Source organism: Gracilinanus agilis, chromosome 4 (assembly GCF_016433145.1).
Source record: "Gracilinanus agilis isolate LMUSP501 chromosome 4, AgileGrace, whole genome shotgun sequence".
NCBI lineage: Eukaryota > Metazoa > Chordata > Mammalia > Didelphimorphia > Didelphidae > Gracilinanus > Gracilinanus agilis.
The window spans coordinates 134,250,044-134,275,380 of record NC_058133.1 but is presented as its reverse complement, the minus strand read 5'-3'; the positions used below and the strand labels follow the sequence as shown (position 1 = coordinate 134,275,380).

Below are 25,337 nucleotides of genomic sequence, written 5' to 3'. Positions count from 1 at the left end.
AGTTATATATATATATATACATATATATATATATGACTAACTCATCCAATGGACTGCTACCGCTGCCACTATGACTGAGGCAAAAAGGCAAGGCAGAAAGGAAGAAGAGAAAAACAAGGTTATGTAGCAAGCAGCATCTGTAGCATTCTTGTCTTCAGGATTTGGTCTCTGTGATAGCTGACCCTTCCTCTACTTCCTCTCCCTTACTGAATGACTATCACCTTCTTGATATGCAGGAGAAAAAAAAAAATCCTAAACAAGCTTGTATCTGCTGCTCTTCTCTTCTTTCCCTATGAGATGCCCCAACATTGCTCCTCAGGTAGTGGTCTTATATACAGAGCCTTCATTGTTCAAGGATGTTGAATTACATGGCCTTTAAGGAAACTTTCAGGCCTGTGATCCCTTTCCTTATTTTCTTTTTTTACTCTGTGTAATTTTCTTCTGATACTACTTTCCTAACTCAATTCTACCAATTCTTTTTTTTTTTTGGATGCTACCCCTTACAGCTCTGCTGCCAAAACTTGACTATTTCATCTTTAAGGTTATATCTTACCTGCTGGGGTAAAATAATACAAACCTATATAATTATAAGAGCTCATTTTGAAAACTGAGGGGTAGATTCCTCTCTCCTGTTCAATATGTTTGAAAATCTCCTTAAAATTTTAAGACAGTAGCTACTGGCAATAGATTATAGAATATCTCTTATTACCTCAAAACCAGTTGAGCCCAATGATAGCTGGAATTCAGAAAGTACATCTGAAATTTTTCTTTGGTTACTGCAGTTCTGATAGATCCTTCTTTTATGAATTTTGTTTATATCCAAAAAATCCACATACAAAGGTAAATCCTGCATTATTTTGTCTGTGGGCCATATAATCTATGGAAAGAAGATTAATTTAAATAAATGAAATACAATAAAATGTAATTTTACTCATCTTTGAGCCTAAATGAAACCCCTTATCTGAAATAATAATATCACAAATACCTCCAAATCTCTTTCAGAGATGTCTAGGTGAAGTGGGGGAAAATCTAACTGGTTGATGGCTGATAATAACCTTTCCACTTGTAGGAAGATGTGGCATAAAGGTACCAAAAGGAAGTTGTGCTAAAAGGAACCAAAACTGTAAGGTGTTTTTCAATCTCAGATTCCATGGCTTCCTGTAATATCATTTATAGTCCTTTGTGTACATTAAGATCAGTGTAGAAACCTGCATAGATTTTCCAACTTTGGGGTGGTTTAGCTACTCCAACAAATTCCATTCCACTGACTTTTGTGGATACAGATGTCTTCTCTCTGCTATTGAAAGTCCTGACCCTGGTTATCAGATAGAGCTATGGAGGACTGGTTAGCCTACTCCTATCATCTTCATGTTTGTCTCCCGCTCTGGTGAAATCCTCAGGCCAACTTGTGGAGTTCTCAGTTCTCCATACCAACTTGGTATTTACAAAGGGGAACTTGGGACTTCCTAAACCAGTGAGTGACATTTTTAGCAGTCTCTTTAACTAAGTTACTATTGAAGTGGGGAAAACAACCTTCAAACTTCAGTATTATATTTAGGATCATATCTATTAGAGTTTCATAAATATTATTAGTTTATGCAATTTTAGGGAGAGTTCTCAGCCCAGCAGGGAAACCACAATTCTAAGAATTCTTTTAAAAAAGCACCATTTGGTAACTTTGTTTTTTTTTTTTTTTACATTCTTAAGAGTGTGATCCAGGCAGTTTTTTCTGGCTTAGCATCTATTTGCGAAAGGTTAGAGAGAGCTAGGTTATTTTTTCTGAGAAAACATGATATAGGACAGAGCACATAATCTCAAGGATTTAAATGTGTCTTTAACTACATATTTCTATAGAAATGGTCTTAATAGATCATCGTTATATTCTCAAAGCAAATAGCTTTTATAGCCTTAATTTCTTAGCATCTTCTTTGCCCCAAATGAGAACTAATGCTGTTATACTCAATGATAAAATCATAGAATTTTAGAGCTGGATAGAACTTTAATTCTTGGTCATCTAATCCAGATCTCCCATTTTATAGATAGGAAACTATGAATTCCAGAGATGAGAGTGATTTGTTCAAAGTTTACAACACCAATCAGAATGCCTATTTTCAAATTTCCAGTTCAGTAACCTTTTCCTACACATCTATTCAGATGTCTCAATATGACCACAACTTCAGCATGCCTCATATTCATTCATTATAGTGACTAGAACTCAAATGATTCAAGTAATTCTTGTAATAATAATTAGCTAAGAGTAGGTGTAAACATCTGGATCATATCCTCACTTATTCAATATGTCTTCATGTGAGTCTGGATAAAGACAGTTGAGGCAAGTCTTAAGATGATGTCTTATTACTAGTTCAGCAGGACTGAGGTTGAACATAATGACATTTTGAGGAATGAGAAAACCTGGCAAATAGAGTTGGTCTGCTTCTTCTAGCGATCTTCTTGAACACATTTTTAGCATCTGCGCCATTCTTTTGGTCTGAACATTTGTAAGTGATGAAGTATAATGGTATATTTTGGAATACAATACTTCATATATTCCTTTACTGCAAATGAAGTTATATAGGCTCTCTGAAAAAGTAGAAATCTGGCAACTCAAGTGTGTAAATAACTGAGTTGCAAAGCCAAGATTGCTGCAGTAGTTTCAACATGAAACTGGGAATATTTCAAGATTTTTAATTCTTCTAGAATAATGAATCTGTTCTCCAAAAATAGTTTTGAAAATTAGTCTGGCTTCTTGACTAAAGTGTCTTAATCAAATTTTGCACATACACAAAAAAATTAGTTTAGAACCAGGCTTGCAACCCCCACTTCTGCTTTGCAAAACTTCAATATGCAGGTTGATGTCCTCTTAAAAACCTTGGCCTTCTAGTTCACTCATTTCTTCAACTCCCATAACATCTTCACTTCCATAAAGATGGTCATATTTTAGATCATCATCCTTAATTGTTCTATTTCTTGATTTCTTGAACTTGGCAATGCTTCCATTCTGATATTTTTTTTTTGTAATTTCACATCTACTTTTGCTTTATTTCTAAGCTGAGTTCTTTCCACCATGTTAAGCTCTGTTAAAAATGTGTTAAATTAACTCAGGTTTATGATTACAGAGACATTCTTGACTGATTATTTTCCCTTATCCTTCACAACCAGTTAGCTGCCAAATTTATCAGTTCTCTCTCTGCTCTAATTCTTGCATCTGTCTTGTGGAGAAAAGAGAGAGGAACCTTCTATATCCTCTTCTCTTTCTATGAGCAATTATAATTTAGAATTAGACTTCATTTCAACATAAAGTGAACTAGTTATGCCTATACTACTTTTGCACCTGGGTTTTCCTTCCCCTCTCACTTCTTTTGCCATGCCTTTCAATATCAAGTTATTATCCTTGCTGGAATCTTTCTCAGCATTGTGAAGAATACGGCTCTAAAATGTTGCAAACTCATATTTGTGGAGGAGCAGCTATGTGTCTCAGTAGATTGGTAGTCAGGCTTAGAGAAGGAGGTCCTGGTTCAAATCTGACCTCAGACATTTCTTAGCTGTGTGACCATAGACAAGTCACTTAATCCCAACTGCCTCCCACTTTTCTGTCTTGGAACCTGTACTCAGTATCAATTCCAAGATGGAAGATAAGGGTTTTAAAAAATTCATATCAATGAATCAATCATTTCTCTTTGCCTCCGTTTCCTCATCTGTAAAATGATGAGGTTGCACTTGATGGTCTCTAGAGTATCTTTCAACTCTAAATCCATGATGTTATGACTTGTGAGCTCTGTCTTTCAATACCATAACTTTGTACTTAATAACAATCTGAGAAAAAGCCCTTTGCTTTTGTAGCAATGACTCTAGAGTGACCATTTCAATTCCTAATCTCACTTGACAAATCAATTCTCTGGAGGATGATTATGATGCTCTCTTGGGGTAATAGAACCAGCCCTGAAGGGTTGGAGGGTGACTTTTTAATACTGTAGCTCATGAACCTCAACCAGTTTGCTTCTTTCCATGTTTATTAGTTGATAACAACTCATCAGCTGGATTTAATTACCTTTTAGAAAAGGAAATCTGCTAAGGTGGCATAATAACTGTTATTATGCCACCTTAACATTCTCCCTCCCCTCCAAAAGTCCATGACATACTCTCCCACAAATACATACAGACCCCAGGAGAAAGTATATTAAAGCATAGAGCACATGCACAGAGGTGTAACAGTCCCTGGAAGTCATTTTGCTGGAGTTCTCAAAATGTTTCCTTTAGTTATTGTGAAACTTTTCTGATAAATTTCTTGTAGTCTTGATTTTTCTGTGTGTCTAGTTTATCCTTGGCTTGCCAGGTAGACACACTGCTACATTCACTGTTATTCTGGGGAAGCTGATAAAATGCAGATGAAAAAGTCTAGTTTCTCTGGACTCTAGTCCTCCTTTGGTTCAATTCTTCTTTGGCCATCATACCAAGGAAAAGATGAAAATCAAAATCTCAGCCACTGGTGAAGAAAACTCTTCTTTACTTTGGCCACCTCAACGAGGGAACCAAAAAGTTTAGACACGGGTAGAAAAAAACTCTTCTTCCTTTTTCCTTTATGGGAAAATTTTTTTTTCTCTTCCTTGGCAGTGATCAGGAGGTTATTGCCCATGGCCCGCCCATACATCTTCTCTTGCTTCCTATTGGGAGATAATAGCTTCATTTAAAATTTCAAAGTATGACTGATGGTGTTGGTGGGAACAGTGTTTTCTATTAAGTACCTTAATCTCAGATGAAGTAGAGAACTTAATCTGAAATCTAGTTGAGCCCAGAGACTCTTGCTTCTTTGTGACACCTTTAGGGAGACTCTTCAATGATTTTTCAAGTGATAATTAAACTTAATTTAAAAGTAATTTAACAAAATTATAGCTAATAAAACAAATTTCAGGAATCTTTATGAAAACAATATTCTTTACCTCAAAGTTCTTAATGAAAGAATAAAAAAATTTTTAAATGGATACATTTACCTCAAAATAAAGTTCTAGCTCATGTGAAAGAAGCTTGAAAAAAAAATGTCTTTCCTCAGAATCGACTAAGCGATCATGAAATACTCGGGTTGCTTCATGTACAAAGAGCAGGGCAACAGTTTCTTTAGACACAACAACAGCCTTGTTAGCTTGTAATAATCCATGAAGGAGCTATGAGGAATTTAAAGATACAATTTTTAAATGTCACTGAAGTATTTAAAATATATTCCAAGTATCAAATAAATGTTTGGGTTCTATAAGCAAGAAAGTATTTATTTGTAAAATTACTTATTTCTACAAGCTATGATCTACATTTCCAGTGAAATGGATGGGATAAGGGGAGGAGGAAGCCAAGTATAGCAACTGAAGGGAGAAATATGGTTCAAGATTAAGTTTCTTTGCTTTAGGAAAATTATTTTGGCATCTCTGCAAAGGACATATTGGCTAGGAGAGGGAGCAGAGGTAGAGAGACAGAATAAGAAACTATTAAAATAGTCTTAGGCAGCCAGGTGGTGGGAGAGAGTACAGGGCTTGGAGTCAGGAAGATCTGAGTTCAAATCTAATCTCAGTTACTTCTTAGTTGTGTGATCCTGGATAAGTCACAACCCTATTTGCCTCAATTTCCTTATCTGTAGAATGAGCTGGCAAAGGAAATGGCAAGCCACTCCAGTATCTTTGCCAAGAAAATCCCAAATGGAGTGAGAGAGAGTTGAATACAATTGAGAAACAACTGAGCAACAGCCAAAAAATAGTCTTGGCAAGAGATGAAGGCCAGAACTCAGATGGTGGAATTACAAATGAAAAGGAGGATGGAAGATAACCAGAGTAGAAACCTAATAAATGAAGAAATGCTAAGGGAGTACCTAGCTTGCTTTTAATGAGTTCAAGTAGTCAGAACAACATAAACTACATTTCAGAGTACTGAAAGAACCAGATCATATGATTTCGAAGTTTCTATTAGTGATCTCTCTGTGTAGAATTTAGGAGATGCTAAAGGACTGGGGAAGGGAAAAAGCTTTGATTTTCAAAAAAGGGAAGAGGATGGAATTGCTCAACTATAGGTTAATGAGTATAATTTCAATTTATGGAAAAATTCTGGAATGCATTACAATAGGGCTTGTGTATATTGAGAAAGAGATGTGCTAGTAACTAAAACCAAAATAAATTAGTAAAAAGTAGGCTGTTCTAGACTAACCAAATATTCTTTTTTGATAGTGATATTAGACTGGTACATCTGAGGAAGACATAGTATGAAGATGTAGTATGCCTGGATTTTGGTAAAGCATCTGACAGAGTGTCTGATGTTATACCTGTCAATAGAATGGATAGATGTATACTAGATCACAGTATTGTAGGGGTAGTTTCAGGATTGGCTGAATGATTGGACCCCTAAAAGTGGTCATGAATGGATCACTGTTAACATGGCTGGAAGCCAATAGTGATGTGTCTCAGGGCTCTGTGACTGGCCTTGTGCTTTTAAACATTTTAGTAGTGTTATGAAGAAGAGATAATTATAGTAAGAGAGATGAAGGTTTGCAGAGGAAGATGCCTAAGACCTGAAGATGAAAGATTCTGGAATGCTGGAAGGAAGGGTTAAGCTGGAACTCAGAAGCTGTTAGCTCTCTCTCTCTCTCTCTCTTGATGTGAACCTGGAGGGGGTGACTGCCAAGTTCTGAGGTTTCTGATCCTGTCCTTGTTGCTGTGTTTCCTTGGAAGAAGATCCTGTGAACCTGATGCTAACCTGAACCAGCACCTAGCTATCAACACTGTCTGTAAGCAGAGGTCTGGGGCCAGTTAGATCTGGGACCTACCCTTGGGTCCCTGTTTAATCTGTCATAGACCAGCACTACTATTAACACTCAAGAGAGGTTTGGATAGTGCAGGGTAGCTAGAATAGAGTCTGGGTTACAGGTTAGAGAGGAGAGGGTGAAAAGTGTAGAACATCAAACTCTCTGAAGACTCTTCTTGAAAAGGTTTGGATTTGGGACTATTAGCTAGTGAATTAGTGACAAGGATTCCCCTTTCCCTCTAAACCTCTCTATGGAAATAAACTACACCTTCCATTGACTTTACACTCTGTGACTGAATAATCTGTGAGCTGGACCCAGATCAGGCTCTAGCCTGGTCAGGGCTAACTACTGGGCCCCTTCAACCCACAGTGTGAAGACCCTAGTACTAGCCCAAATAATCAATTGGTCTCTCATCTGACTGTGTCCCCAAAACCCACTAATATAGTAGTTACTTGGATGAAGACATAATATATGGCATGCTTAGGAGATTCATTGATGATCCAAAGCTATCAAGAGATTAGCTAGCTAATCTCTTGATATCTATCTATGACAGAATAAGAATTCAAATATATCCCACATACCAGAACTGTAAATTAAATTTAGTAATTCTGGGTTTAGTAGGGATAAATGTAAAGTCCTATCCTGGGGATAAAAATCAATTGGATAATTACAGATTGAGAGTCTATAGAGATGAGAATTCCATTGTACTCTCCTGTATGATGTGCATTTCTGGGCCCTAAATTTTAGGAAGACTACTAAGATACTGAAATGTCTTCAGGGGAAGTGATTAAGATGATAAGGGGATTGGAGGATATGCCATATTAGGATCAGGTGAAGAAATTGGAGATAATTTAACCTGGAGAGGAAACTTAGCTGGGACTTGGTAGCTGTCTTCAAATATTTGTAGTCTTTTTAGTCTTTTTGCATGCTTCCCCCCCCTCCTCCCAAAGAAATAGGAACAATGAGTAGGTGTTAAAAGGAGGCAGATTTTGGATCTGTATATGGGAAGACTTTCTAAATATTAAAGACATCCAAAAGTAGAGTGAGTTGGCTTGGAAATAAGTGGATTCTTCATTGCTGAAGATGAACAGGAATTAGATGAATTTTTTCAGGAGGTCACGATAAAAATTGTAAGAAAATTATAGAAGAGATTAGGAAAGCAAGTGTTTAATTGTGAGAATTGAGTAAACCACACTGACTCCATCTTGTTATTTAATTGTGGAATTAATTCAGCTCCCTTTCTATTCAACTATGGGCTTAGTCCAAATTTTGTCCCATGAGAAAAGTTTATTCGGTTGTGGGAAATTGAAAGAAAATCTTATTGTACTGTTTGATCTTAGCCTTGCATGGCTAGGAAAATGTACCACTTGTATCTGCTATTTAGACCCCCTTAACCAAGAACCCTTGATGGTCAGCATGGCCTGAGGCTAAGCGAATGGGTGGTAAGGTCTCCTAGGCCCTACCAGAATGAAAAGTCTTCAAATATAGGCCTACTTGTGTACTTCATTCTCACTGTCCAAGGATTAGTCTAGTTATGTTCAGAGAGGCTTATCACTGGATTGACTAACAAGAGACGGATCATCCAGTTACTGCAAGTCTGAAAGGTCTACTCAGAAGTATCAAGGGAGTAAATACTGATTGTGGAGAGCTGGAAGAGGCCCTAGAGATCAACTAGTTCAATCTCATCATTTTATAGATGAAACTGAGAGTTAGAGAAGAGTGTTTAAAAGATTTGCCTGAGGGCACCCAGATAGTAAGATCATGATCTATGTTAGTGAAAAGTTAATCCATAGCAAGGCAATATGGATCCCAAAAGTTCTTTCTTTTTTTTTTTTAACCCTTAAATTCTGTGTATTGGCTCCTAGGTGGAAGAGTGGTAAGGGTGGGGAATGGGGGGTCAAGTGACTTGCCCAGGGTCACACAGCTGGGAAGTGTCTGAGGCCGGATTTGAACCTAGGACCTCCTGTCTCTAGGCCTGGCTCTCAATCCACTGAGCTACATAGCTGCCCTCTTCCCCACCCCCAAAGTTCTGCTTGATTGTTCTTGTAGTCTTGAGCAAGACAGAGTGTTAAAAATGAAAACAAAACAAAACAAAAATATATTCTATCCTAGAATCAGTACTGTGTATTGGTTCCAAGGCAGAAGAGCGGTAAGTGTTAGGCAATGGGGGTTAGTTAAGTGAGTCACTCAGGGTCACACAGGTAGGAAGTGTCTGAGGTCAGATTTGAACTCAGAATCTCCCATCTCCAGGCCTGGCTTTCTATCCATTGAATCATCTAGCTGCCCCAAGATTGAGAGTATTTTGAAGAAGTGATTTTGTACATAATTGCCTTAAGTGAAATGTAAGACTTGCAAGTTCAAACCTACTTTTACAAAGCAAATCCATTTGGCAATAGTGTAGACAAAAGCACAAATAAGAAATCTGCTAATTTCTTCTTTGCTTCAGAGATGAGTTTTTTCTCCCCATAGGCTTCCAAGTGCTTTAATACATCCAACTTCTTCTCCAATCATTGCAAAAAACCATACAGAAAAAAATCAATCCATGGTAATGAGAGGAATTGGCATAAATAATTGAAATCCAAAACTACTTCCCAGAACTCATTTTAACAGTTAATTTCAACTTCCTCTCAATATCAGAGATGATAGCAAGTGACAACACTGGTTGATTTGATTTTCACTTCATTCCTCTTTTCCTGTCCATCTTCCAATAGAAATTCTAACACTAGTGAAAAGAAAGTAAGTCAGCCAAATTAGGATTCTGTTTTGATTTTTGGTATACTACTGGCTGCCAGTGGTCCAAAGGATGAATACAAAAGCCATATTTGAGGAGCAAAGTTATATTGTCTACAGGTAAAAAGCTTTACTACTTATTTAGAATGAAATTTAATACAAACCTTAAATAGATCTCGGACACTAAACAGGTAGTGACACTTAGCTGGGGTTGGTAAGAGATTATGACATACATCATAGTATATAGAGAGGGAGAGAGCCGCCAATTGCTGCCTACACTTCTGAACATCAGAGAGGAAGGAATGTTGGTGTAAGTGTATTCCCAGATGAGCCTGAAAAAAATAAATTTTGTGATCAATATTTTAAAAATTATTTGAGTATTCTTTAGCTATGACTCCTGCAGATTTAGGCATTATAACATTAACAGAAAGTGTAAAGTCTATCAAAAATGCCAGTTGTTATTATATAGTGGCCAACCAGGAATATCTCTCTATTTTGCTGGGTGCATATATCTTGGTTGGAGTTGGTGATGACCTAGTGTTTTGTCTTGCTTCTTCTCTCTAGTTACCACTTGGGTAGAATATCCAAGACTTTATGAGTAAAAGGGAAGAAAGTGGCAGCATATTTTGGTTGATGATAGTTGAGTATCAGCCAGGCTATTGTTATGACTTACTGCTTTGCCCTCTGAGTTTATTGCAATGATAGGAAGTTACAAAAGGAGTATGACATCTTAGGATTTGTAAGGTAACTTAATGACCACCTTAAATTCTTAAATGCCTCTTTTCCTGAAGTATTTGTTAGGTAGGTAAGAAAAGTACCAGGCTTCCCCCAGAATTTTCAGTCTGATTGTAAGAATTCTCTAGGGTCTGGGGATATTGGTCAGATGTGTTTTATACCTACTTCTATATAGTTTCAGCAGTGTGCATGGGACTCTCTTCTGACCCAATGGTTCCCGAGCATATGCACTAAAGGGCAGCATAAGGTGATTCGACTAGTTCTTCAGTTTTAGTTAATACCCAAGTTCTTTTTCTTATAAATGAAGTGTTTCAAAATATTAAGGAGAGATCAGAACAATAAAAGAGACATACAGGAGGAAATTTAAATTCATTACCTGGAGAATAGTATATAAGGCATATTGTGGAGGATGAGGCATTACTAGTATGAAAAAGTGTTTGAGGAGACGTGGACTGATATCAGTTTTCCCACCAGGTGGAATACCACAAGCTGCAACCAGAGAGATATCTTGAATGCTCTGTGAGAAACAGAAAGAAAGATTAACCAGTAAGTAGTACTGCAGACATTGATCTCTGAGTTTGCAAGATAGAGTAGATCAAGGGAACAGAGGTTCAGAAAAGACAAGGTGCCCGATCCTGGGAAGTGACCACCTCTTTCTTTGGCCCTGATGCACCATGGACAGGATTATGGGAATACCTGAAATCTTGGCAACAGTTTCATTTAACACATTATTTACAGAAATGTTACTTATGAGATTGATTCTCTCTCCACCAGTCTGATACATCTGTTTATTGGAGACTCATCAGGGTATAAGAGTTTCATAACAACATCCTAGTCATAAGGCTAACCAGCTAATTTCGGTCAATGAAAATCAATTAAGTACACATTTTATGCTAGATTCTGAGGATATAAATATAGATGTACAACAGACCCTTCCTACTTTCTGGGTGCTTATGGGTAATTGATAGGAAAGGACAAATAACTTCTAGTTAAAGTAAAATAAGGGCAAGGGGAGGGGCTCAGCTGCTATGAGAAATCTGAGGAGGGAAGAGTCATCATTCAGGAGTGAGGAAAGGGAAAAAGGGGGAATCAGGGAATGCATGACAAATTTCTTTTCCTTTGATTCCATAATTAGGGAACTGCCACAATGTCACACTTTGGTTTTCCTAAGTAGATTTTTCTATAGAGAAAAGAATGAGGCAATTGAATGAAAAGAACATTCTTATTCTTTGTGTATATAAGATAATCATCCTATTATTTTAACATGATAATTTTAATGACAAATGATAAATTCCCATTCTGATGCAAATTAGTCTCTTATAAATGTGAATATTGAGAGTCACTCTTTTTAGGGGTTGGTAATAAACTATGACCTATTCATGCCCACTACCCACTTTTCGGTAGCCTAAAACTCTCATGCCACCACATGCCTTTTGGTAGCCTAAAACTTTAATTCTTCACAGATTGAAGTATTCCTTACTTGCAGTCATCTAGCCCCATTGAAGGTAGAAGAAATGAGTCTTTCTTTCAAATGATTTTGGGTTATTAAAACATGAGAGAGTCTTCAAATTGCAATATAACTCATTCTTGTCCCATTTAATTCAGTTTGTTGTCCAGTCTACATGAGAAACCAGTCTCTAACATAGGAAACTCTTAAGAATAATAACCTTTTTTTCTGAAGTCCTTACCTTTTATCTTAGAATCAACACTGTGTATTATAGAAGAGCAGTAAGGGCTAGGCAATTGGGATTAAGTGCTTTGCCCAGGGTCATACAACTAGGAAATGTCTGAGGCCACATTTGAACCCAGGACCTCTCATCTCAAGGCCTGGCTCTCTATTCACTGAGTCACCTAGCTGCCCCCAGAATAATAGTTTTGAAGACACAAAAGAGAAAAAATTCTGATAAGAAGAAAGATTTCTGAATAATAATACAACTGCACAGGAAATTCCTTATTTAAAAATTAAGATTTTAAAATACATTCAAAGAATGTGGAAGTAAAGGCAGGTGACAAGATGAATATAAAAGCAAGAGAGAATAATGTCAGAAGTGCTAACACAGGTGAAGAAAGCTAAGGAAAATAAAAAGGAAACTTTCAAAAAAAACTAATTTAAGCAAAAGAGGAAGTTCAACAAAATGAAGGCTAAACGCTCAACTCTCATTTTGATTCTTTTCTCTGCCAAGGAAGAAGAGTTTTAGAGGAGAAAGTATAGATAAAAAAATGACCATTAGGGAGTAAAAGATTAAAATAATATGGAAGTGATAATATGAAATCTTCCTGTCCTCAATGAGTTCAAGTCTTCTGGCATAGATGAACTATCCCCATAGATTTTGAAAAGCAATAATAATAGTCAGTGGTGAATGTGATTGCTTAGGAAACCACAGTAAATGCTTTTTGAAGATGGTGCAGAGTGGGCGAGGAAGACTCTAGAAAGATAATAGGGGAAGGAGAAAAGAAAAAAGCATTTATATAGTGTCTACTATTTGCCAGATGTGAAGAGCTTTACAAATATTATCTTGTTGGAGATAATGCTCTGTGAGGTAAATGATGCTATTATCCCCATTTAGCAGTTAAATTAATTGAGGCAGGGACAGCTAGGTAGTATAGTAGATAAGAGAGCCAGACTTTCTAGCTATATGACTATGGACAAGTCGCTTAACCCCAACTACCTAACCCAGTATGTTCTTCTGCCTTAGAACCAATATTGATTCTAACACAGAAGGTAAGGGTTAAAACCAGAGTTGCCCAGAATCACACAGCTATTAAAGTAAGTGTATGAGGCTAATTTTGAACTCAGGGCTTTCTAATTCTAGGTCCAGTGCTCTATCCATTTAGCCACCTACTTGCCTCATATAGCACCAGAGATTTAGATTGGTCCTTAGAAATAATATGGTTCAGTCTTATGTTATAGATAAGAAAACTGAGGGTCACAAATGTTAAATAACTTGCCCAATGTCACATAGGAAACAGTAGAACCGGGATTTAAAAATATAGGTCCTCTGCCTCATGATCCAGTGTTCTTTCCATTATCCTACGCTGGCTGCTTCCAGACTTGACAAAATTCTAGACATATTATTTAATATTTTTTAAAAGACATTATTAAAGGGCAGCATATCTCTTTAAATAGAGGCCCCATCTTGGAGTTAGGAAGACTGGGTTCAAATTTAGCCTATGATACAAATAATAGCTATGCAACCATGGATCATCATTTAATCTCTCAATACTCCAGGAATCTCTCAAAAATTTTAAGTTATAGATGAGTTGTTGATTTGTAGAGGGAGAGGTCTCATTGGGAATTTTCCAAAACTTCTAAAATCACTGGACCAGACCAAAATTAAAATAAAAGTATGATTAAAGAACAACTAGAAAGGAGGATAGTGAATGCAAAGAGCCAGCATGGCTTCACTAAACTAAACCTAATTTGTCTTTTTTGAAAGGTATTAAACTGGTAGATCAGAGAAATATGGCATTGAACTGATAGACCAGAGAAATATGGCATGCAAAATATGCAATTACTTAGATTTAGCAATGAATTTAACAAAATTTTTCATGCTATTTTTGTGGAAAATATGGAGAGATGTGGGTTAGGTGCTGGTTGGATTCATAAAGGGTTGAATAGGTATAGCCCTTGATGGTTTAATGACAATTTGGAAGGAGTTCTCCTATGGAGTGATCCAGGGATCTTTACTTGGTTTCATATTGTTTAACACTTTTCTCTTAATGACTTGGAAAAAGGCATAGATGAAATCCTTAACAGATACACAGATGACACAAAGCTTGGAGGAATACCTAACACATGGCATGAGAGGGTCATCAACTAGAAAGTGTCTTAAGCCATAACTGAACCCAGGACCTCCTGTTTCTACGGCTGGCACTTTATTTACTGAGCCACTTAGCTGCCCTTTCGAAAAATGTTCTGATCACTTGTCAACTTGTAATGGGGATTCCTTTTTCAGTTGGTTTCTAAAGTCCCTTCCAGTTCTCAAATTCTGTGTTATATTTTGATAAGCTGAATAGGATTGAGAGTATGCAGAGAGGGGCATCGAATATAGTGAAGCACCTCAAGTTCACATATGAAGACCTTTTGGAGGAAATAGGGATGATTCATAGGGAGAAAAGAAGACTTAGGAAGGGCACAATAACTCTCATCAAGTATCTGAAGGACTGGTAGGTGGAAGGGTTAATTACTTGTACTGTTTGTCCCCAGAGAGAAGTAGGAGTAATGGATGAAAGATAAATTTAGGCTGGATGTAAGAAAAAGTTTCTGACAATTAGAGCTGTCAAAAACTAGGATGAGTGGCCTTGTGAGCAGTGGGTTTTCCACCATTGGCAGTCTTCAAGATTGGATGCTGCTACAGACATCCCTTCCCACTCTGAGAGTCTGTGATTCTTAAATGACTGCTATGTCTATTATCATTTGCTTCCTTCCAGACTGTTATGAGAGTCAGTTCCATTTTAAATGGTGTCAGTTGGAACTTGACATGTCTAATCGTTTTTGTGTGTGAAGAATATATTAATGATCCACAGACATGAAGCTCCTTCGTAATATACAAGTCTTCAATCTCTTTTCTTTTTGGATCCTGCACTTGATTTCCCAACATAGCTTTGGCCAAGAATTGTCCAGGATCACACAATCAGTATGTGGCACTTGAGACCAGATTATCTTGCTTTTAAAACCAATTCTCCATCCACTATGCCTTGTTGTCCCATTAATAAGTATAAGTAAGCAGTGCTTATAATGAGCATAAGTAAAGAGACCACTGTGAAAATGATCACACTGAAGTGACTAAGTATCAAAGTACACATTGACAGATTGGAGGACTTTACCAAGTTCTTCATTAATTTTTCCTGGTTTTCTTTATCTTGAACCCTTATGAATCATTATGTAATACCACTTGCCAATATCAATGTTCATAAGTAATTTTCCTCAGCTTAAGGCCATTTTTTGCCTGAAGCCTTTCCCAATTCCCCTGGCTACACGTGCCCTTCACTACAGCATAATTTGCATTCATTTTGTACAGATTTATCAGTATACATGTTGTCTTACTTCATTTTAATATGAGCTCTTTGAGGTCAGGAACAGTTAACATGGATTACCAGAGCTCAACACAAAACCTGGCAGATAAAAAGAATTTCATGCATGTTTGGTGACTGATATTTTCTATTTTAGTTTCTCAAAGAAAACAAGATAATATAATTTCTCAAACTGCAGCTTTTAAGGGGACATATGACAAGGGGCTTGGGGAAGGGAATGACATTTGAACTTTAACACAGAGGGTTTTGAAATAAAATAGCTTTTGCCAAAATTAAGTTCAGAGAGATGTAACAATGAGAATAATCGTGGCATTTCAATCTTATATCTTTTAAATAACTACAATATGTTTAGAGATAATAAAAATAATTTCTCAAAGAAATTATCTATTTGGAAAGTGTTTTCATTTTGCAGTATGTACTTCTAAAAATTCAATATCAATGGACTTGAAAAGCAGGAGATATATACTGATTCAAAAAATCTGTCTCATATTTTTGCTAGGCATTCCATACATATGATAAATGATACATTTGACAAAAATTACCATCAGTTGATTTAGATAGTAAAATAATCAATGCTATGGGGGTGGGGTATTTTTTAATTTGATTTTAATTGGAATTTTAACTTGCTCACAACCTATTTTCATTTAATCTGGTAATTTGCTTTAATATGCTGGTGTAACAGATTTATTTAATTTGCAAAATTAATTGGCATGGTTGATCTTGAATCTTCTGATTTTGCTGAAAACAACAATTCTCTTACCATTCTTGTACTATGTATATACATGTAACATCTGGGTATCTATGCAGCTGAGTTATCTCAAATTTTTGTTATGAAAAATTGTTAAAAATATTTAGCTCATTGTTAAACAATATTACTTTATGATCAATAAAAAGAAAAAAATTATTCATACCTTCCATGTAAGTTGTTCAGTATTATAAAACCCTTCTAAATCTAATAATTGTCTGATGAGTTCCAAGGGTGGTTGTGCCCCATATTGCTCTGGTGCTGGGGTATTCAGATCATCAATAAATATTAGCACCTTTAGGGGAAAAAACAAACACATTTAATAATCATTTAGTGCTTCACTTCTTTTAAATGATTAAGTTATTATGATAATTAAATATAATTACAAATCATAATTTATGGCAAAATTCATTTTAAAATTTGACTAGTTTGACTTTCTATTTTTTTCTTTCTTTTTAAAAAAATCCTTACCTTCTAACTTAGAATTGCCACCAAGTTTTGCTTTTGAGGCAGAAGAGTGGTAAGAGATAAGCAATTGGGGTTAAGTGACTTGCCCAGGTTCACACAGCTAGGAAGTGTCTGAGGCCATATTTGAACTCAGGACTTCTATCTCCTGGCCTGAAACTCTATCCACTAAGTCCCCCAGCTGCCCCTTCTGTGTACTTTCCTTTAGAGTAGACAGATAGCAGCCAGTTAATGCAGTTGTTTTAAACTCAAATAGATTGATGTGGGCTGCATATTGACTTAGAAAACCACAAATTAATATTATGTAATTTTAAATGATATTTTAATTTATTTTATTAAATATTTTCCAATTAAATTTCAGTGTGTATCTGGGCCATACTCAATAGTGTCAGGGGTCCCCATTGAGCTGTGAGGTGCAGTTGTTATAACTTTAGGAGTTAGGAAGACCTGATTTCAGACACTTTATTGGATGTTTGACCCTGGACAAGTCACTTTTAGCTTCTCTCAACCCCAGTTTCTTCATTTGTAAAAGAATAATAATAGCACCTATTTCACAGAGTTGTTATGAGGATTAAATGGAATGTTATATGTGAAGTGCACTGTAAACCTTAGAGCAAAATAAGTTAGCTATTATTATTACAATGATTGTGAAAATATAGGTTAAATTTGAACTTTTACAGATATTGGATAATAGAAAGCATTCTATGAAATACAAATTCAGCCGTCCTTTATTTATTTATTTATTTATTTATATTTGTTTACTGCTTTTTTTTAAACCCTTACCTTCTGCCTTAGTATTGATTTTAAGACAGAAGGGAGACAAGGGCTAGGCAACTGGGGTTAAGTGACTTGTGCAGGGTCACACAGCTTTTATAGATATTGAAAAATAGAAAGCATTCTTTGAAATGGAAACTCAGTCATCCTTAATTTATTTACTTATAATTTATTTGTTTTTTAAATCCTTACCTCTGTCTTAGGATCAATTCTCAGACAGAAGAGCAGTAAGGGCTAGGCAATTGGGGCTAAAAGACTTGCCCAGAGTTACCCAGCCAGGAAGTGACTGAGGCTAGATTTGATCCCGACTCTAGGTCTGGTGCTCTATCCACTGATCTCCCTAGCTGCCCCCATCCTTTATTTAAATAGGATAATTAATGGATCTAAGGACAAATAGCTTGAAAAAAATCTGTGTTATCTACTGGCAGAACTACTTGCCAGATAAAGATTACCTAACTATAGATTAATAGGAATTCTAACACACAACGAGAGGAAAATAAAATTATGTTCTTAAGTCATTTCTGCAGTTCTTCATGTGAAAAATAACAAAGGTGTTTTTTTTTAATTGGACGTATGGTTTCAATGGTATAGGGGACTCCCAGGTGAGGAAATTACTCAACCAATTCAGAACCACACTTGATCTTCAACTTGAAGCAGAACATTGTGGACTTACAGACAGGAAAAGTTTATATTCAAGTCTGGTGTGTGATCATAGTTATGTGTAAATTAAGGGTTAAATCAACTCACATTCTATATACACTGACACATAATTGTGTCTGTGTGATATATTCAAAGAGCTCTGTGACTGAACAAATAAACCTTAATTTCTCAGGGCTCTGGGCATCTCTATAAGGCAAAGTAAAAAAAATAATCAAGATAAAGTCAGTTGAGCAGGAAGGAGAATTGCTAGACTATTAGCTCACATAATTAAGAGCTTCCTATTTTAGCTATTTGTGCAACTGAAGAAATCATGTCAAATTTTTGTACTCTAAAATTTTGTTGCCCTGAAATGCATTTCCATCACTGTGCCTTAGTTATAGCTCTCTTTAGTTATCTGTCACAAAGCATCATTATTTATTCAACAGATAGTTATTGAGAGCTCACTCTGTGAAAGCACGACTCCTGGTCTCTTGTGTGCTTGTTATATGCCTAATGCCTAGAATCTTCAATTCAAGGTATGAATGATAGAATTGAATTCTGACACTCAATTTCATAGACTCTTCTGCAATTCTGTGAAGAAGTGACTTTCCTTTTCACTTTGGATCCAGCTGTGATAGCTGGTTTGAACTATGCAATGGTTTTGGTAGTGGCTGGCTTTAGACAGCCCATGAAGGGACTCATATCGGCCATGGGAAGATTCAGTCATATTATGGATAAAACTCCTCCAAGCATACTGAATGTTTTTGCAAGTGATCTCTAGTTGTCTAGAGGCAGAGGTGGGACTGATACACTTGGGGTTGCCCAGGTACATCACCAAGTGAAAGGATGACTTTGAGTCACTTGTGTGACATTTTTAGCACCAAATACCTAGAAAGCAAGTGTTTGTCAAGTTATTGGAAGTCCATCTTTTTGATATTTAAACCAATGGATCCAGGGATCCTTATTCCTTTTGCATCCTATTACAGAGTCACATTTACAAGAAGGAAAAGGTGGCGGAGAAAAAAAAGTATCAGCAGAGGCAATCCGGACACGTACCTTCAATTTTACAACTTTCCCTTCTATTATACACTCTCACTCCAAATTCTTAGTCTGCTCATTAGAGGTAGAGCTTCTCAGTAATAATAATAATAATGGTAGCTAGCATTTACGTAAAACTTTATGGTTTGCAAAAAAGTGTTTTTATAAGTATTATTTTATTTGAGCCTCACAACAACGCTGGAAGGTAGGCGCTATCATTATCCCCATTTTACAGATGAGGAATCTGAGACAAATAGAGGTTAAGTAACTTGCCCATTGCTAATAAGCATCTGAGGTAAAATTTGAACTCAGGTTTTCCTGCCTCCAGACCCAGTGCTCTGTAACTGCTCTTTTTATACTTTTTTTCACCTTTCTTTTTTATCAAATTAATTTTCTGATGTTTTGAGTTGTTTAGAATCATGTGAAATATTTTTATTTTATCAATTTCTTTTTACTTACTAACTTAAATAAAATTCTGTAGGAGCAACTAGACCTGATGCTGGGCAAGTCACTCTTCCTCTGTTTGTCTAAGTTTCTTTATTTATAAAGTAAGGATAATAATAGCACCTACCTCCCAGGGTTGTTGTGAAGATCAAATGAAGTAATAATTGTAAAGTGCTTAGCACAGTGCTTGACACATACAAAGTGCTCTAGAAATGTTAATTATTATTATTATTATTGTTAAAAAAAAGACACCAGTCATTCTAGTCTTTAAATGACATTGATACAATAATTGGGGAGGGAGCTTCTTACCCGGGTAAAATTTGGAGCTCCATAAACATCTTTAGTTTTTCGCATTAATTTCCTAAGAATCATTTCCTGAGTTTTGGCAGCAGTCGTATTGGCACTAAATTTTATTGTGGACCCAATAATCGTTTCCTCTACTTTAGCTTGATCACTTTCCTCTTCTTCCTCTTTTTTCCAATATGACTTTTCTCCAAACCCTAGACACAAATTCGCATTGAAATTCTGAGGAAGTATCTTTGTTCTTCAAACAAAATAGGTGAAACACCTACTAAGCAAAATACTGTGTTGGATAAATAGTTTGCAGCCATAGAAACTGCTGAGCTTGGGATCTAGTTGGGGAGATAAGATGTAGACAAAAAAACCACAATAGAAAATAGAACTTGGTAAGTACCCTTAAGAGGCACAAACACATTTTTATATGGAGTTTAAATAAGGAAAATAATCATTTCTGATTTTTGGGATTTGTGAAGGAGATTTCACAAATAACAAAAAGATTTCAAGAACCATTTCATGGGTACTTGGCCTGGAAGACTGTAAAATTTCAATAAGCAGAGTTGGGAATGGGTGGAAAGACAATGCCAGCACCTGGGATAAAAGTCATATAATAAGGAGATTGACTAGTCTGTCTGGAGGACAAAGTATGGGAAGTAGAGAGACTTTAGGTTGGGAAAATGATGAAGGGGAGTGTGTCAGCTTTGGTGGGTCCTGTGTGACAGAGTAAAAGTTTGAATTTGATACTACAGGCTACAGAGAGTCATCAAAGGGTTTTGAGGAGGGGAGTGACAATCTGACAGTGATGGGAAGGATGGAGTGGCAGGGGAGGAACTAAAGGCAGGGGAATCCACTAGGAAACAATTGCAATAGTTCAAGGTGAGAGAAAATGAGGAGTTGGAAAAGTATGGTACCATTACTTTCACACATACTTAGCTCTCTCCTATTCTTAAAAATTTGCCCTTGCTCCTGCCATCCTTTCAAGCTATTTCCTATTCATCACTTTCCTTCCTCTGCTAAATTCCTAGGAAGAGAAATTTGTATTCTCCTTACTTTCCACCAGTCCCTTACATGAGTGCTTTGGACCCCATCACTATGTTAAGAATGCTTTCCCAAGGTCACCATGAGCTATTCATGGCCAGGCAGGATATTATTTTCTCCCTCTTTGTACTCCTTAACGTTTCTGTGCCATCAGATACTGCTAACCATCTCCTTCTCCTGTGTATGTTGTCCTTCCATAGCTTTCATAACATTAATCTCCTCTGACCCTCCTCTTATATTCCCAATCATTCTTTTTCAATACTTTTTTTGTACAATTTTCAACATCTCCAAGCATGTGTGTATACATAGATATATATGGTTCCGTATGTGTATATATGTAATATATATATATCTAATGCATATACTATATACATTGCAATGCATTAAATATATACTACATGCTATAACATATGTATACCCAATATATCTATATCCATCCATCCATCTATCCATCTATCTATCTATCTATCCATCCATCTATCTGTCTGTCTGTCTGTCTATCTATCCAACCACCCATCTATCTATCCATCTATCTATTGATCTATCCATCTATCTATCTATCTATCTATCTATCTATCTATCTATCTATCTCTCCATATCTCTATCCATCAATCTATTTTTTCTATCTTGTTAAAAAGCAAACTCATCATGGGTTTATGGGAACATTGATCTAGATCTGTAGGAAATCTGAGTCCAACCATATCCTTTTACAGAGAAGTAGAATAGGGCCTGTGGGTCTTAGTTGTGGGGAAACTAGGTGGTGCAGTGGATAGAGTGGCCCTGGAGTTAGGAAGATACATTCTTTTAGGTTATACAGTGAACAGAAGACAGGACCAATTTTCCTTAGCCACTTGCTAGCTGTATGACTTTGAGCAAGCTGCATAGCTGTCTACCTCAATTTCCTCAACTGTATAATGGGTCTGATGATAACAACTACTTTCCAGGGCTATTGTGAAGGCAAGATGAGATAGTTAAAAAGCAGTTTTCAGACCTTAAAGTGCCATATAAATGTTGTTATACCACATAAGAAATAGATCAACATATTGAAGAAAATATTCAAAAAAGGGACAGTCTTAGATCATTATACACAAATGTTTGAGTAGCAAACAATGTGAACTACAGATCATAATGCAAGGAGACAAAATTAACTTAGTAAATATCTCTATGATTTGAAGGGAACATGATTCCAGACTAGAATATTCAAATACAATACAGAACTTTAAAAGTACTCATGATATCAAGAAGATTGGCTTCCATATGTAGTCAAGAATATATCAATGATATATTTCTTCTTATAAAGATACTGGAAAGTCAAGATATTCTCTTCCTTCCCCCCTCCTGAAGCCTCTCCCATTCTAAATCAATTCCTTTTTTTCCTTTTAAACCTCTACTTTCCATCTTAGAGTAAACACTGTGCTTTGGTACCAAGGAAGAATGGTAATGGCTAGATAATGGGAATTAAGTGTCTGGCCCAGAGTCAAACAGCTAGGAAGTGTCTGAGGTCAGATTTGAACCTGGAACCTCCCATCTCCAGGTGTGGTTTTCCATTCACTGAACCACCTAGCTCTTCCCAATTACTCTTAGGGCATCACCATTCTTTTAGTGCCTCAGGTTCGCATCCTAAGTATCATCCTTGAATCCTCATTAGCTTTACCTGACATCTCCCTCCCAATTTGTTGCCAAGACCTGCTGATTTCACCTTTGTAACATTTCTCAAATATTGCCTCCTTCTCACCTTTGATATTGCCACCACTCAAGTGTAGACTCTAAGCATCTCATGCCTAGATGATTAATGTAGTCTGCTAATCTGCCAGTCTTGCCTCCCACTTCAGTCCATTCTCCACTCAGTTGTGAAAGTAATTTCCCTAAAGCACATGTCCAACCATGAGTAGGGAAGCACAAGAGTGGCCATACCAGTACCCCAACTCAATAAATTCCAGAGGTTTTTAAATATAATTTCCAAGAGATCAAATATATAATCATGTAGTTGACTTTTGAAGATCTTTATAACCAAGCATTCTTTCCCTTTCCTTTTTTAATTTTCTAAAACCTTGCTCCTTCTTAGCCTTCTCTCCCATCCCATTTCCTTCACATGTTGTTCAATCCAGAAACACTGACCTCATTGCTTTTTTTGGCACAAGACACAATCTTTCAACTCTGGACATTTTCACTGGCTGTCCCGTGTGCCTGGAATACTCTCTTTCTCTCCTGGCTTCCTTGATTCCCTTCTAGTCACAGTTAAAATCCGACATTCTCTTAGAAGTCTTTATTAATTCTTCTGAACTTTAGTGTCTTCCATCTGAAATAACCTCCAGTTGATCTTGTACATAGCTTGTTTGTTTATAGTCATTTGCATGTTATCTCCTCTCTTAGATTGTGAGCTCTTTGAAAAAAGCTCTTTTGATTTTCTTTGCATTCTCAGGCCTTACTATAGTGACTTGCACATAGTAGACACTTAATAAATGCTGATTGACTGATTGATTAACTCAGTGCTAAGATCTGCACATCTGAAGGGTTAAGTTCAATGAAGAGCATGTAATTGTCAGTGGTTACAGTGGTTACAAAGAGTCAAAGTTTGGTGCGATGTTAGGAAAAAATGTCTAAAAATTGGAGTTATACAAACATCGAATGGCCATCACCAGGTGATAGTGTTTCCCCCCCTTACATGACGCTTTCAAACAAAGGCTTTATAATCATTTATATATAAAAGACCTCATCAGGTATTTTGTGGAGAGGGTAAATGGTCAGGCAATGGAGCGGAAGAGACAGCATCTGAGGCGCATTCCATTTGTGACATTCTGAGATTCTGGGGTACTATCTAAAGAAACTCTAGTCAATGCACAGTGAATTCAATGATGAACTTAATTTTTAAGCATATATAGAAGGTGGTGGCAGGGGCAGGTAAATGATGATGGACAGAAAGAGTGGCATCACTTCATCTGGGAAATAGCTGAATAAATTGCAGTATATGAACGTAATAGAATATTATTGCAATGTAAGCAATGAAGAAATGATTGCCAAGCATTCTAAGTAGAATGAATTGGTATAGGGGGAAGTGGGCCAATCAAGAGAACAGTTTATTCAAACACAACACTGAAAGGAAAAAAAAAACAAGACAGCTTTGAAGGACTTAAGAACTCTATCAATGCATAGCCAACTGTATTTCCAGAAGACCTATGAAGAATGATCTTATCTGCATTCTGACATGGATGGCTTTGAGTTGCATACATTTTTTTACATGACTGCTCTGTGAATATGCTCTGTGAGTTTCACCCCTTATTGGTTATAAGATTTTTTTCTTGTTCTTAGTTTTTTAAATTAGGAGTAGAAGTTGAGGAGAGGGGAGGAAAGCAGTGTTTAGTAATACTGAAGCCAAAGGAGGGCCATTAAAACATTTTAAATTTTGTTTTCAAAAATGAACAGAACAGAAGATTCCGGGGTTAAGATGGCGGCAGAGTAAGAAGCAGCTCTTAACCTCTCCTGACCGAAACGCACAAAACTCCTCAAGGGGACATAAAAACAAGTCCAGACAAACGGAGGAACCTCACAACAGGGCACAGCGTGGAAGGTACGTGGAATCGAGGCATCTCCATGCTATAAAGGGGTGAAACAGCTCTCACTAAATCGCAGGCTGAGCAACCACCCCAACCCCAACCCCTCCACACACAACACCAATAGCGCAGAGGCCAGCTAGGAAGAGCTGGAGCAAGTTTGGGGCACCCATTGAGTCATTGGCACTCCAGGGCCTGTTCCTGAGAGCGGCGGGATTTGGGACCCCAGGAAGCTAGCAAGTGCACGCGGAATTTGAGAGCGGGAGCAGGATGCTGGGAGCGGACGCTGGGCGCAGAGCGCGGGCTGAGAGCACAGGCACGGGTGGAGGCGTGGGTGGAGGCAGACAAAGCCAGGAGCTAAAGCTCTGAAACCCTGAGTGGGGAACCAGTGCAGACGGGCATACGACTGTGGAAGCAGCTCCCTGAGACTTGTAAACCAGGGGGCTTGACCTTGGAAAAAACCAGACAGAACTCAGGAGCCAATAGACCGTGGACAGACCCTGAGCGCAAGGATAAACCTGAGAAGCTGCTGGGCTAATGATGGCTACCCAGTCTCAGGAAGCTCAGAAGACAAAGATTAACAACAAGAAAAAGAAGTCTTTAACACTCGACAACTTTTACACAGAGAAAATCCAGACAACCAAGCAAACAGAGGAGGAGAACAAACAAGCATCCGGACCCTCCTCAAATAAGGAAAACTCCTCACAAGCTATGGAAGAGTTCAAAACTGAGATTTTGAGGAAAATGGAAGAGATCTGGCAAGAAAATAACTGTTTAAAAGGTAGAATCTTGCAATTGGAAAGTGAGGCTCAGAAACCAAATGAACTGATAAGTAAATTGAACAACAGAAATGACCAGATTGAAAAGGAATACCAGAAGATTATGGCCGAAAACCAGAAGATTATAGCTGAAAACCGAAAGATTATTAGCCAAAAACCAATCCCTAAAGGCTAGAATTGAGCAAGTAGAAGCTAATGATCTCTCAAGACAACAAGAACAAATAAAACAAAGTCAAAAGACTGAAAAAATAGAAGGAAACATGAAATATCTCAATGAGAGAGTGACAGAC

The 25,337-nt window shown here is 37.0% G+C and overlaps 1 protein-coding gene across 1 annotated transcript in view; it reads right to left on the bottom strand.

The window, feature by feature from the left end:
- The window catches only part of DNAH14 (dynein axonemal heavy chain 14), a 374,871-nt gene that overhangs the window by 101,610 nt on the left and 247,924 nt on the right, over positions 1 to 25,337 (bottom strand). The window contains exons 46-51 of the mRNA XM_044674970.1: positions 19,692 to 19,882; positions 16,189 to 16,317; positions 10,620 to 10,760; positions 9,673 to 9,840; positions 4,989 to 5,159; positions 710 to 877 (exon numbers count right to left, since the gene is read on the bottom strand). Coding sequence (XP_044530905.1) covers positions 710 to 877; positions 4,989 to 5,159; positions 9,673 to 9,840; positions 10,620 to 10,760; positions 16,189 to 16,317; positions 19,692 to 19,882 — 968 coding nt within the window. The remainder of the gene's footprint in view (positions 1 to 709; positions 878 to 4,988; positions 5,160 to 9,672; positions 9,841 to 10,619; positions 10,761 to 16,188; positions 16,318 to 19,691; positions 19,883 to 25,337) is intronic.